The 14,138-nt window shown below is 41.5% G+C and overlaps 1 protein-coding gene across 1 annotated transcript in view; it reads left to right on the top strand.

Moving 5' to 3' along the window:
- ST6GAL1 (ST6 beta-galactoside alpha-2,6-sialyltransferase 1) overlaps positions 1-13,610 on the top strand; it is a 56,229-nt gene extending 42,619 nt beyond the window's left edge. Inside the window, exons 3-7 of the mRNA XM_070946112.1 lie at positions 1,402-2,049; positions 3,066-3,163; positions 9,367-9,468; positions 11,279-11,453; positions 12,112-13,610. Coding sequence (XP_070802213.1) covers positions 1,449-2,049; positions 3,066-3,163; positions 9,367-9,468; positions 11,279-11,453; positions 12,112-12,353 — 1,218 coding nt within the window. The 5' untranslated portion in view covers positions 1,402-1,448 and the 3' untranslated portion in view covers positions 12,354-13,610. The remainder of the gene's footprint in view (positions 1-1,401; positions 2,050-3,065; positions 3,164-9,366; positions 9,469-11,278; positions 11,454-12,111) is intronic.
- Positions 13,611-14,138: the final 528 nt, after the last annotated feature.

Below are 14,138 nucleotides of genomic sequence, written 5' to 3'. Positions count from 1 at the left end.
TGGCTTCCAATGAATCTTTAACATTTGTTAAGTTCCCCTTTCTTTGATAAAGAGATTTATTCTTAAAAGCTGTGGATTTTTGACAAGTTCTTTAGCTATTTCTTTGGCTATTTGATCCTTATTAGCATACTTGCCCAGAGTGGGAGATTTGACTGTGTCTATTACAAATGCTTTTGTGGGAGTAGATGGTCCTTGCCTTTAAAGCAGTGGTTCTCAACCTGTGGGTCGGGACCCATTTGGGGGTCGAATGACCCTTTCACAGGGGTCACCTAAGACCATCGGAAAACACATATTTTCAATGGTTTTAGGAATAATTTTATGGTTGAGGGTCACCACAACATGAGGAACTGTATTAAAGGGTCGCGGCATTAGGAAGGTTGAGACCCACTGCTTTAAAGAAAGACAGCTTAAATATGTTTAGGATACAGATAAACAATTAAGGTGATAAGAGCCCTAGAAAAAATAGTTATGAGAAATGGTTTCAAGTTTTAAATGTGTTTGGCCTAGGGAAGCAAACATTGTGAAAAAATATAATACCTGTATTGAAGTATCTGAAAAGCTAACAACTAGAAGGCAGGTAGGATTGCTGGTCGTGAAGGCAGGACAAGAAACAGTGGCAGTTTCAAGGAAATGGAATTTGGCTGAACATCAAGAAAAAAACCAGTATGAGCTATTCAATTGCCTTCGAAGGTGGTAGACTTTTTTTGATTGGAGCTGTGTAAACAGAGGCTGGATGACCATCTGATATGGATGCTGTAGTATTGAGTTCCTGTATTGGTTAGTAGTTGCACTAGATGCTATCTAAGGTCCCATATAACCTGTACATGCTATAATTCTATGCTAGAAAAAGGATGGTTCAATGACATTTGAAACATGGGCTTTTTGCAGGCACCAGAAAGGAACTAGGTAGATATCCTTTCCTTTCTATGTTTGTGAGTCTGTATGTTTGTGAACAGCTGTCGTTGGTAGAAATGAAATAATTAATGAAAAGGAATCCCCTAATTTTATACCCATATCTCTACCCAGTTCAATGGTTCTGCATCAGGTAAATGCATCCAGCATAGCATTTTTCTATCCAATTCTAAAACAGTCATCTCCTCTTAAATATATGGGCAAATATTTGTACTTTTATCTCATTTATCTCTCAGGAAAAGAAAGGAGTTGTCTATTTACTTTATGAAATACAACATAGGAGAATAAAAAACCCTATATTAATAGAAAATAGATATACTGTAGCCAGTCTCTTAAGATCTGAGTTATGGGAACTATTTAAAGACAGTGGCAATCCTGTGCAATCACCTTTTGGAGAGGTACCTGAAGCAACATCTATAAAGCACTACCTATAGATTGTTAACACTCCATCCCTCCCCATTAATATATTTACATTATTTCATTTTTCAGGTCCATACATCTGAAACTGAACTTTCCAACCTAGTGTGTTGTACATTATGGTTCATGTCAATTTGTTTAGAAAATGGGTGTTCGGCATTCTCATTTTCATTTTGGTCCTGACTGTTTGTCTATGGAAGGAAACACGGAAAGGAATTTACATGTCCATAAAAATAGAAAGCCAAACTGATCATCTGCAGCTGTGGAAATGGATTAAAACGAAATCAGGAATGGGCCAGAATAAAGCTGTCAACGGCATAGGCAACGTTACTTTGTCTAATGAAAAATCCCAGGTTAAATTTAATAATATTGAACCTAAGCCCAAGGAAATCAAAGTCTGGAACAAGTATAGTTCTTCCCAAATTCTTAGCCATAAACTGCAAATGGAAAGAAAGCATTACTTAAACCTGAACAAATATCATGTGAAATACACTGGACCAAAGAATACTGCTATACTAAGCCCGGAACAAATGTTGTGCCAACTTCAGAAAAAAGTAGACTTTAGGATGATAACTGCATCTGATGCCCCTTTTAATACACCTGAATGGGAGACATACCTGCCTAAGACAAATATCAGCGTGGAACTGGGCAAGCTGGGCCGATGTGCAGTTGTATCCTCTGCAGGATCTATTAAGGACTCACATTTGGGAGCAGAAATAGGTTTGTATTTGTGTATTTTTCTGTTACAACAAAAGCAACTAAATATGATTAAAATGTTTTCCTGTTGAGTTTTCCATGTAATAGGGCAGGAAAAGCTAGTTTAATCCTGAGCTAATTGTTAGAATCAGTGGAATGATTTGTCTCTGGAAATTGCGGGTGCCTCAACACCAAAGGTTTTTAAGAAGATATTTGTCTGAAATGGTATAGGGCAGGGGTCCCCAACCCCTGGTCTGTGGACCGGCACTGGTCTGCAGCATTCCAATAAATGGGCCGTGCAAACAAGTGAAGCCCCATACACGTGTTGCAAGCAGCATGAGAAACTATGGCCCCTCCGGTCCATGGAAAAACCTCTCTCCACGGAACCAGTCCCTGGTGCCCAAAAGGTTGGGGGCCTCTGATATAGGGTTTCTGCTTAAGCAGAAGGTTGGACTAGAAGACCTCCAAAGTCCCTTCCAATTCTGATATTCTGTTTTTCTGAATACAAATATCTGGAGTGCACGAGCTTGGACAAGGCTGAAAACCCCAACTGGAAGCCCTAGCCAATTTTCCTTACTATCAACTTATCCAGATTAAGGTTCACTTGGTCATTCCTCATACACTCCAGTTAATTACAGTCAATCAGAATCACATTGTGTTTCTCTCTCTTGCAAGAGAGGCAGCTGCAGGCATTGGAGAAAGCCATCTGTGCCCAACTCTACATCTTAGTTAAAGGAATAGTTTATTGTATAGAGATTAATGCTCTTGAGTTTTAAATGATCTCCCTCCCTCCCTCCCTCCCTCCCCCCCTCTCTTATTTTTTTCAAAGGTTTAACATTAATGTAGCATCAGATCAACATAAATTAGTTATAAGGCTATGGTATAAATTTTTCAAATACATAACAAGAACATTGAGGTGAAATTGAAACTTCTTCCTGGTTTTTTTCTGTAGAACACAGGAGGATTTCACAGCTGAACTGTTGAAACTTTAAAGACTTTGCTCTGAGATGTACTCAGTTCATATTTTCTGTTTATTTCAGACAACCATGATGCAGTCCTGAGGTTTAATGGGGCCCCTACCAAAGGGTTTCAGGTAGATGTCGGTGACAAAACTACAATACGTCTTGTTAATTCTCAGGTAGGTCAGCTAAGTAACAAGAGAAATGGGAGAAGTTGGGTGGTTTTCACAAGGGCTGGATCTACAAGGGTAACCTGTTCCTGAACAGTAAGCTTTCCTGACCAGGCCACCCTCCAGGTTTCTTGGCCGTGGAGCCACAAGGAGGATAAAGGCCAGGTAAGAGAGGGTTGTTGGGTCCAAAAGCTGGTACCATTTCTGCAGCCAGTCCAGTAGTAGGTTTCAATTTCGGTCACTACCGGTTCGCTCACATGTGCAGAGATGTCCGGGCAGGTGGCCGGAGCCTCTCACTATCACCGCTACCGATCCGGGGTGAACCGGTAGCAACCCACCACTGATCCAGTCCAACATTGGCCCCTTCCCACCATGGCTGACTGGAGGAGGGAGGGAGGGAGGGAGCAGCCAAGAAATAACTCTTTTCCCAGCCTAGGCCTGCTGGTTACTCCAAGCCCTGTGAATTGGATGCTTTCTATTCCTTCCACTAAAAGGATTTCTATGCTGCTTAGGGAGCAGGGGAGGATGGCAGCAAAATATAGCAGCCTCTATGTTTGGCCATGTTGTGCTGTGTGGCCAAAAAGACAGAAATGGGTGGAGATAGGCTGGTGGGAAGAGTTGGAACAGAGGAGTTGGCACAGAGAAGAGTAGCATGAAGTCTTTGCCTAATAACTGTGCAATCCTTGCTTAACAACAGGGGTGAAATGCAGCAGGTTCTAACAGGTTCTGGAGAACCAGTAGCGGAAATATTGAGTAGTTTGGAGAACTGGCAAATACCACCTCTGGCTGGCCCCAGAGTGGGGTGGGAATGGAGATTTTGCAATATCCTTCCCCCAGGAGGGGAGGGAATGGAGATTTTGCAGTATCGTTCCCCTGCCATGACCACCAAGCCACGCCCACAGAACCAGTTTCACCCCTGCTTAACAACCATAACTAGGACTGCTGTCGTAAAGCAGCACAGTCCCATGATGTTTTGCTTAGTGATGGAAATGCCAGTCTCAGTTAGGATCATAACCCAAAGACTACCTTAGTTTAATTAAATGTTAATTGAATGTTATTAAGTTAAATTTAGCTTTTGTCCAGATCATATCTATTTCTGTCTTAGGCCTGCCAGCTTTTTTACAGCTGACATTCAAGGATCATAGTCCAAAAATAGATGTGCAGTTTGTGCTAACTTAATAGATTGTCAAGATATGTCTCCCAATCTCCAGAAAGATTTCTTTATATTATTAGCATAGCTGCTTTTGGATATTTTCATAGTTCCTTCTGGTTTTGCAAGTTATTCTAACTTTTTATTTTATTTTTTAAAGGAAGAGAGTGCAGTAATTTATTGTCTGTTACAAATCTTTACATAAAAATGCTCTGCCTCCACGGCTGGGTGCCCATGCCTCCTTTTTAAAAATATGCCCCATAAGAGCGTTCCTTTCTCTGTTTTGGGGGGGTTTAATTGAAGCATGGGAAACCAGAAAGGGTGCAGAACCCTGGAAAATGGATTCTGTGATAAAAGGGAAGAGCTGCATGAACACCTGTCACCAGTGCAAAGACTGCCAAGCTTCATGAGAATTTCACTGAAATTTTCTCTTTTCCGTTTTTTGCAAAAAACACTGAAAGCAATTTTTTCAACTTGAGTGAAAGAACAACCAAAATAAATGCAGGTGTGATTAAAGGCAAAGCACTGTTTTTAGCTGTGCAATCCTTTTAGATGGAAACTTAAAAAGTTTCTTAACATATTCTGTAATAAAAGAAAAAAGTACCAATTCAGCTTCTTATTTATATTGCAAGAATTCAAATCATAAAGCAGCCAATAGATGCAGCTTTGATTCCAAATTCAGCTTTGACTCAAAATAAAGTTATTACCAGAAAGTGCTTTTATACACGATTTCGATTTGGAGGAAGTGACACAGGAAACTTTGCAGAAATTTCTGCACAGGAAGGGGGCAGGGAGGTGTTAAGCCTCCACAAATACAGTTCTGACACATAACGTGCATGCTATTATTAGTCTTTGCAGGAAAAAAAAATCTTTAAATTAATGTCAATGATGGGGAAAAAACTTTACTGGGACCTACAATCACTATGAAAATTATTTTCCCTTTCTCTAGTTAAAAAAAAAGAAAAGAAAAACAGGACTAATAATGATGCTAATACTCTACCTAAAAATTGTAAATGGGAATAATCTCTGACGGATTTCAGGAAGTTCACTATAATTCTGCATATGTTTACTTAGTATTAAGCAAGTTAGTGGTACAATAATTGTATCCGGAGTTGACCTAGAATAGTTAGCTACTGGAAAAGAAAAAAAAGTTTTCCGCAAAAATATTTAAAGATGTTATGGAAATTGTAACTGTTGTACACTATCTTCAATCCAACTTGTAAAATTGCTCAGTCTGACTGGTAATGGTAGAATTTGTAGTCTACCATCCTGGACAGTGCAAATTTGCTGGACCTTTATTACAAAATTATACAATGGAAATTGTATGAAAAATTGAAAAAGGGAACTCTGATTTCTGCTGCCTATCAGAGTTGGATCCTTGGCATTATCTGAATAAAAATTAATGCATGCACTCTCCAACTGATTATCACCTATAAATCTCTTGTATCTTTCTTCATCCTGTACTTTATTTATCTATGTTCCACATCTAGGCAATCATATGGTAAGGTCTCATATTAAGATCTACCTAGTAGCGATAAAAGCGGCAAAATGTAATTATTTTTCCGCTCTTATCGCATCTGCAGATAACCGCCCAGCCCTGTTTAGGGTGACCCGCTCCCTCCTCCATCTGGGAGTGTGGGAGGATCCCTTGCAGGGTCGGGCTGAGGATTTTGTTCAGTATCTGCACGATAAAATCACTCAGATTTGGGAAGGCTTGGTCTCTGACTGGGTGGGTACAGACAGGATAATGGAGGCCGGTCTTGAGAATGTCATTTGGGAAGAGTTCAATCCTGTCGTTCCCGAGGACGTGGACAGGATACTGGGGGCTGAACGCGACCACATGTTTATTGGACCAGTGTCCCTCCTGGTTGGTGCTGGCCTCCCGGGAGGTTACGCAAGGCTGGCTCCAGGGGATTATTAACGCTTCTTTGAGTGAGGGTGTCTTGCCGTCCGCCTTGAAAGAGGCGGTGGTGAGGCCCCTCCTCAAAAAGCCCTCTCTGGATCCGGCTGTTTTGGCTAACTATCATCACAAACTATCACTTTGTGGCGAAGGTTGTTGAGAGTGTGGTGGTGCGACAGCTTCCTCGGTACCTGGATGAAGCTGTCTATCTAGATCCGCTCCAGTCCGGCTTCAGGCCTGGGCACAGCACGGAAACGGCATTGGTTGCATTGGTGGATGATCTCTGGAGGGCTCGGGATAGGGGTTGTTCCTTTATCCTAGTCCTGTTAGATCTCTCAGCAGCTTTTGATACCATCGACCATGGTATCATGCTGTGCCGGTTGGAGGGGTTTGGCGTGGGGGGCACCGTCCTACGGTGGTTCTCCTCCTGTCTCTCTGGCCAGTCGCAGTCGGTGTTGGCGGGGGGGCAGAGGTTGACCCCGAGACGCCTTGTTTGTGGGGTGCCGCAGGGGTCGGTCCTCTCACTCCTCCTGTTCAACTTTTATGTGAAGCCGCTGGGCGAGATCATCCATGGTTTTGGGGTGGAGTTCCATCAGTATGCTGACGATACTCAGCTGTACATCTCCACCCCAGGCCATCCAATGATGCCCTTGAAGTGATGTCCCAGTGTCTAGAGGCCATGCGGGTCTGAATGGAGAGAAACAGGCTTCGATTCAACCCTTCCAAGACCAAGTGGCTGTGGCTTCCGGTGTCCCGATATAGCCAGCTGGTGCTATCGCTGGCTATTGGGGGCAAGTTACTGGGCCCCACGGAGAGGGCTCACAACTTGGGCGTCCTCCTGGATGCACTGCTGTCTTTAGAAGAGCATATGACGGCCGTGGCCAGGGGAGCTTTTTATCAGGTTCGCCTGATTCGTCAGTTGTGTCCCTTTCTGGATCGGGACTCCTTACGCACAGTCACTCAGGCACTCGTCACTTCCCGCCTGGACTACTGCAATGCTCTCTACATGGGGCTCCCCTTGAGGAGCACCCAGAGGCTCCAACTGGTGCAAAATGCGGCCGCGCGGGGGATTATGGGAGTGATAGGGCGCTCCCATGTGACACCCCTCCTGCGCGAGCTGCATTGGCTTCCGGTGGTCTTCCAGGTGCACTTCAAGGTGTTGGTTACCACCTTTAAAGTGCTCCATGGCATTGGGCCTGGGTACTTAGGGGACCGCCTTCTGCTGCCAATAGCCTCCCACCGGCCAGTTCACTCCCACAGAGAGGGACTCCTCAGGGTGCCATCAGCCAGACAATGTCGGCTGGCGACCCCCAGGGGGAGGGCCTTCTCTGTGGCAGCACCTGCCCTCTGGAACGACCTGCCCCCGCAGATACGTAGGATACCAGATCTCTGTGCTTTTCGCCGTGCCCTCAAAACTTTTCTATATCATCAAGCTGGGCTGGCGTTAACCGTCCCACCCTTAGATATTTTTAATTGTAAATGGATTTTAGTTGGGAGGTTTTAAATTTTGGGCCAAAATTTGTTTAAATCTTTTAAAATTTTAAATTTTGTATTGGGATGTTTTTTATTCTTGGCTGTGCACCGCCCTGAGTCCAGCAGGGGAAGGGTGGTATAAAAATTTAATTTAATTTAATTTAATAAAATAAAATGAAATGAAATGAAATGAAATGAAATGAAATGAAATAATGAAATGAAATGAAATGAAATAAAATAATAAAATAAAATAAAATAAAATAAAATAAAATAAAATAAAATAAAATAAAATAAAATAAAATAAAATAATAAATAAATATTGCATTTACTTGGGTTAGAATAGATTCAAAATGCAATGCAAACATTATTTGCACATTTGTTATTTCTCTGGAATAATCAAATTGGCTCATGGATGTCCTACTTGGGTTCTTGTAGTTGTGAATATGTCATCCATTTATTATAAGATATGCTTGTAAACCATAGTCAACCAGTTTTGCATGCAGTAGAATAGGTATATTGTATACTGTCTGCAAAAAATTATTTGTTTGTTTATTTATTGGATTTATGTGCCGCCCATCTCATCTGGAGGTGAGTCTGGGTGGCTTACAAACATTAAAACCAGAAACATTAGAAAGATAAAACAGTAATAACGATAATCATAGTTATACTAAATATTTATCATTAAAAGAGGGGCAGAGAAAGGACCACAAAGACTAAGTGGGGGTGGTAGAACTTTTCTCAATCTATCAACTGCCTCCAGAGTGATCCTCCCTGTTGGGACCCCAGGCCTGCTGGTAAAACCAGATCTTCAGGGCCCTTACGGAAGGTCAGGTGGGTCAGTGCAGATGTCAGCTCAGGAGGGTATGATATTCCATAGGGTTAGGGTTCGGGGTTAAGGCTGCTCAATCCTATGGCAAAATTTCAAATGATAAAAATTTCACCAGGGGAGGTGTGTGTGTGTGTGTGTGTGTGTGTGTGTGTGTGTGTGTGTATCTCTGTGAAGTTATTTGAGGTATTTCTATTACTGTTTTAGCAATAGGGAAATGTGTATGAAAGCAAAGGTTCAAGATCATGGGGATGTTGGAAATACATTTCAGATCTTTGCTTAAACATTCAAAATTAGAGTTGGACTAAGCCTGTACTATGTGTGTGGTTGTTATATGATTCACGGAGGTGTTTAGTTCTTCCTCTCCATGTTAACCCTGCTTCATGTCCTTGAATACGTTTTGCTCACAGTATATAATTTACTATGACTGAAACGTCACTGAGGCAAGAAAAAAAAATGTAAAATTCATGCAGCAGTAATTTATTCCCATTAACTCTACTGTCACATAAATTACGGGCTGGTGGGTCATGGAAATAAGTGTGTTTGCTTTTGCTTGTGGTGCTGTATATACAAGATCTTCCATGCTATCTCAAGTCCTACACACTTGTGTAATGCATCTGGAAAGCATCAGGTTGGAGAAGCCTAATTTAGAATAACGGCCCAAATAAAACCATGTCATCTGACTCAAGTTAGCCTTCTACAATCTCAGATACATGCACTTCAACTTTCAGAATTCTAATGAATTGAGAAGTCTAGGAACTGGATTGCATATACACAGAGGACATTCAGATTGGGAATGGATGCCCCAGGCTTTTCAAAATAGGGAAGAATGCAATGATCTCCATCTCTTTTGTCATTCCTAGCTTATTACTGTTGAAGAAAAGAAGTTTGTTTCAGATGTACAATTCAACTTTGGAATCATCATTCTCTGGGATCCAGCACCATATCATGCCAGTATTTATGAGGTAAATTTCATTGGTGTACAGTATACAGGATGTCTAGAAAAGTTGGTGGGCCATGGGATAGTACCATATTTCATACGTACTTCCTTTTAGTACTTTGAGATGTTTTCTGGTCTCCAATTTCAATGAACTCCTTTTAGGGAGTTTTCTTTTAATATAGCCTTACTATCAGCATCACATAAAATATTCCTGCTTGGGAGATTGGCAACAGCCACTTAACGTAGTTTTTGAGGTTTTCAAATAAAACTGTTCTCAAAGGTCCTAGTATAGCGCGAGCTGCACTGGCTCCCTGTGGTCTTCCGGGTGCGCTTCAAGGTCTTAGTTACCACCTTTAGAGCGCTCCATGGCTTAGGACCGGGGTACTTACGAGACCGCCTTCTGCCACCAATAGCCTCTCACCGCCCAGTACGCTCCCATAGAGAGGGGCTTCTCAGGGTGCCGTCAGCCAAACAATGTCGACTGGCGGCCGCCAGGGGGAGAGCCTTTTCTGTGAGGGCACCCACCATCTGGAACAAGCTCCCCCCAGAGATACAGAAGATTCCGGATCTGCGCACTTTCCGCCGTGCCCTCAAAACATTCCTGTTTCAGCAGGCCGGCCTGGCCTAACTTTCCCTTTATATTGCTTTTTGATTTTATTTTAAACTGGGATGTCTTGAATTATCTAGGACCAGAATGTTTAGTATATTTTAATTGGTTTTTTTTATTATTAACGTTTGTATTACATGTATTTTTATCGTTCGCTGTTCACCGCCCTGAGTCCCTTAGGAATAGGGCGGTATATAAATTTAATAAATAAATAAATAAATAAATATTGTATTGCTGGTGCGACAGACATGCAGTAGCAAAACATAGTATAAACATAGTTACTGCCTTCCTATGCTTCCCAAAAGCATTACTGTGTCACTTGGCAATGAAGAACACAATCTTTCATATTAATTCTTTTCACTGTTAATTTGATTGTTTCACTTTGTGCTTTGTAAAAAAAAATGTTTTTGAATTTAACATATCTATAACCACAAGAGAGAGCTCTTGTACAAGAAATAATTGCTTAAGACTTATCTGCATTTTTTTCTGGACTAGTTAGTTTATTCTTGAACTATATCTGGGAAAAAGATCCAAGGACATTTAGATCAGTAAAAGTACATTTAAATTCTATTACATTTTGTATTTATTTAATGATATGCTATTTTCTATTTTATGCTGTATCATTGCTGTAGGGGTAGCAGAAGGAGCCCCTGTAAACACACAGACACATATAAACACAATTACTTGAGATTGTCATTTCAGCAATAATTGTTATAAGATTTGCAATTAAGAGCTTTCTTTATTCCTACTTTTTATACTACATCATATAAACACTTTTATAATATTTAAGAAGTTTATAAATGAATGTTACTTTACATTTAATATCTTACCTTTAACAGTTTAATATTCCTTTTTAAATCTGTTTAATGAAAATACATTTTAAGGTCAAATCTGCCATTTACTTTCTAGAAATGAATAAGAGAAAACAGGATAAAAGGATAAAAATTCATCAAGAGTGGAAGAAATCCAACTGGAAATTGGTTCCTGTGTGTGTGTGTGTGTGTGTGTGTGTGTGTGTGTGTGTGTGTGTGTAAGGTTGTACTTGTGATGAAGAAGTTGGAAGCTACTTCTTTATATTTTTTTCTTTCCTTTTTTTTCTATATACACTTTATACTTTTTTTTAATTTTCTTTTCTCTCTGTTATTAAAACTTTCAATAAAAATATTTTTTTAAAAGGATCATATTTCCAAAGAGGAGATTTGCAACTCATTTTCATTTCTGGCTTCAGTGGTTTCAGAAACCAGACTACCATTTCTTTGAAAGCTACAAGCATTATCGGAAGAGACATCCCAAGCAGCCTTTTTATATCCTGAATCCCAACATGCAATGGCAACTGTGGGATATCCTTCAGGAAAATTCACCCGAGGATATTCAGCCAAATCCACCCTCTTCTGGCATGCTTGGTAAGTCTTTGGTTTCTCCTTTCGATTTGTATCCCTATTTTAGAGAAATAAAGTACAGAGATTATATTATGTACCAGTGGTGGAATTCAAATTTTTTTACTACTGGTTCTGTGGGCGTGGCAGAAAAAGGATACTACAAAATCTCCATTCCCACCCCACTCCAGGGGAAGGATACTGCAAAATCCCCATTCCCTCTCCACTCCAGGGGGAAGGATATTGCAAAATCTCCATTCTCAGCCCACTCTGGGGCCAGCTAGAGGTGGTATTTGCCAGTTCTCCGAACTACTCAAAAGTTTCGCTACCGGTTCTCCAGAACCTGTCAGAACCTGCTGAATTTCACCCCAAGTATGTACAATATACAGGTAGTCCTCGACTTATGAGCCCAAAATTTCTGTTGCTAAGTAAGACAGTAGTTAAGTGAGTTTTGCCCTAATTTATTATCTTTCTTGCCATAGTTGTTAAGTGAATCACTGCAATTGTTAAGTTAGTAAGTTAAGAAAAGATTGGTATGGAATCCTTCAAGTTTTCTAGCATTAGAAGTTTCTGGGCCAAGGAAGGGATTTTTTTTCTTTGTTTTGTTTTGTGTTACTATTAATATTTTTGCTGTTAAATTGTTTCTTTAACATGCCTAAATTATCTCTCTTTTTCTCTTCCCTAGGCATTGTTCTTATGATGCACTTCTGTGATGAAGTGAATGTTTATGAGTTTCTCCCCTCTAAGAGGCAAACAAACATTTGCCACTATTACCAGAATACCTTTGATGAAGCATGTACATTGGGTGCCTACCACCCACAGCTCTTTGAAAAAAATATGGTGAAGCACCTTAATCAAGGCACAGATGAAGATATTTACAATTATGGAAAAGTGACTTTACCAGGCTTAAGGAGAGCACAATGTTAGGAGTGTGAATCCCATATTCTGGGTTTGGAAGCCTGTCTTGAGTCACAAGGCACTTTAATGTTTAAAAGTAAGAGTTGTAAGGGCCCTGTCAAGAAACCAAGGTGCATTTCTTCCATTCAATTTGCCTTAATTCAGGATTGCAACATGTGCCATATACAGCATTCTGCAGAATGCATTTTTAATGATTGCCAAGAATGTAATTACCCATCAGTTATTACAGAAATAAATGAAAAATCTATTCTCAAAAATTAGACACAATTGGTTTGTGTCTAATTTTTGTGACTGAATTAAAAAATATATATAGTTGCTGCTTCAAAGCTTTTAGATGAGACTTCCATATTTTAGGAACAAGCAAGTGGTGGAGGGACCAGGATTTCTGTGCCTTGTTGTCACTTGTTGTCTGTTCTGCACTATTCAGAAGTCAATATTAGAATATGATCCAAGAGGGCAACGATGTGAGAGAAATATATGAATTTAGGGAGCCATTTGTATGGCCAGGCATGGTGATAGACAAATAAAGACTGGAAATTCACAAAGTCCACATTCTGGACAGAGAGGACTACTGTTTTGAAAAGGAGTAAAAGAGGCCATATATGTTAAAATTGAACAGCCCTTTCTCAATAGAGGGGAAGGCATAGACACAATCCTTTCAGCAGTTCCAAGATGATTCCACATCCATTTGCATTCTGATTCAGGTGATTCTGACTGCACAGATAAACCCCCCAAGAGGCCTCAATGACTCTCAGAGAGCTAATGACCCACCTTGAAAGTGCTAATGACCAGATGACTGCAAAAAGTATAAATCCTTCCATTCCCACAGCATTCAGTCAGAACTGAGGATGCTTTTTGGTAAGAAGTGAAACATCTTCAAGAAAAAAGAAAGTCAAGTTGCCTGTTGAAAAAGCACCTTTGGGACAACCATGACCTGGATGACAGAATCTCCATAGACACTAGAAATGAAAAATAATATATCGCTGTTAGAGGAATGAAATCCAACACTGAGCTCAAGCCTTTACCAAGACATTTTGCAATCCAAAGTGAAGGACGAGATGACTTTCTGTGTTTTATCCAAAAGTTAATACTCCAGTGCTCTTAAAGGTAGCAGAGTAGTGTAGCAGGCATGGGATATGCCACTTTCCAAATCTTAATGCAGGGGTGAAATGCTCCCGGTTCGGACCGGCTCAGGCAAGTAGGTAGTGATGATGGCCGATGGTTCGGAGAACTGGTAGCAATGGAAGCTGGAGGCTCCACCCACCTGCTCACCCACCCGAAAGGGCAAGCGCCCGAAAGGTACCAGAGTCGCTCACTCTCCTTGAATGAGCCGCTCTGGTCCACGCGCCGGCTGCACAGGTGCACACTGTTTATTTAATTCAGTGGCAGGTTGGATGTGCGCTTGCGCAGCCGGCGCATGGACCAGAGCGGCTCATTCAAGAAGGAGAGTGAGTGACTCTGGTACCTTTCGGGTGCTTTCCTTCCCTGACAACCAGCCGCAGGAGAAAGGTGAGCAATAGGAGTCGGGGAATGGTGCATTCCCCGACTCCAGAGAATGGGGCAGGTGGGCGGAGCCGCATGGCGATGGGCGAGCGGCAGCAGCTCCGCGGCAAGGCTGGCGTCGGGGAATGGTGCATTCCCCGACTCCTACTGCTCAGCTTTCCCCCACAGCTGGCTGTCAGGGAAGGCAAGTGCCCGAAAGGTACCAGAGTCGCTCACTCTCTTTCTTGAATGAGCCGCTCTGGTCCACGCGCCGGCTGCGCAAGCACACACCCAACCTGCCGCTGATGAGTG

Source organism: Pituophis catenifer, unplaced genomic scaffold, assembly GCF_029215685.1.
Source record: "Pituophis catenifer annectens isolate HBS135680 unplaced genomic scaffold, rPitCat1.0.hap2 SCAF_6, whole genome shotgun sequence".
Classification (NCBI taxonomy): Eukaryota; Metazoa; Chordata; class Lepidosauria; order Squamata; family Colubridae; genus Pituophis; species Pituophis catenifer.
The sequence above is the reverse complement of the archived record's forward strand: the minus strand, read 5'-3'. Positions and strand labels throughout refer to the sequence as shown.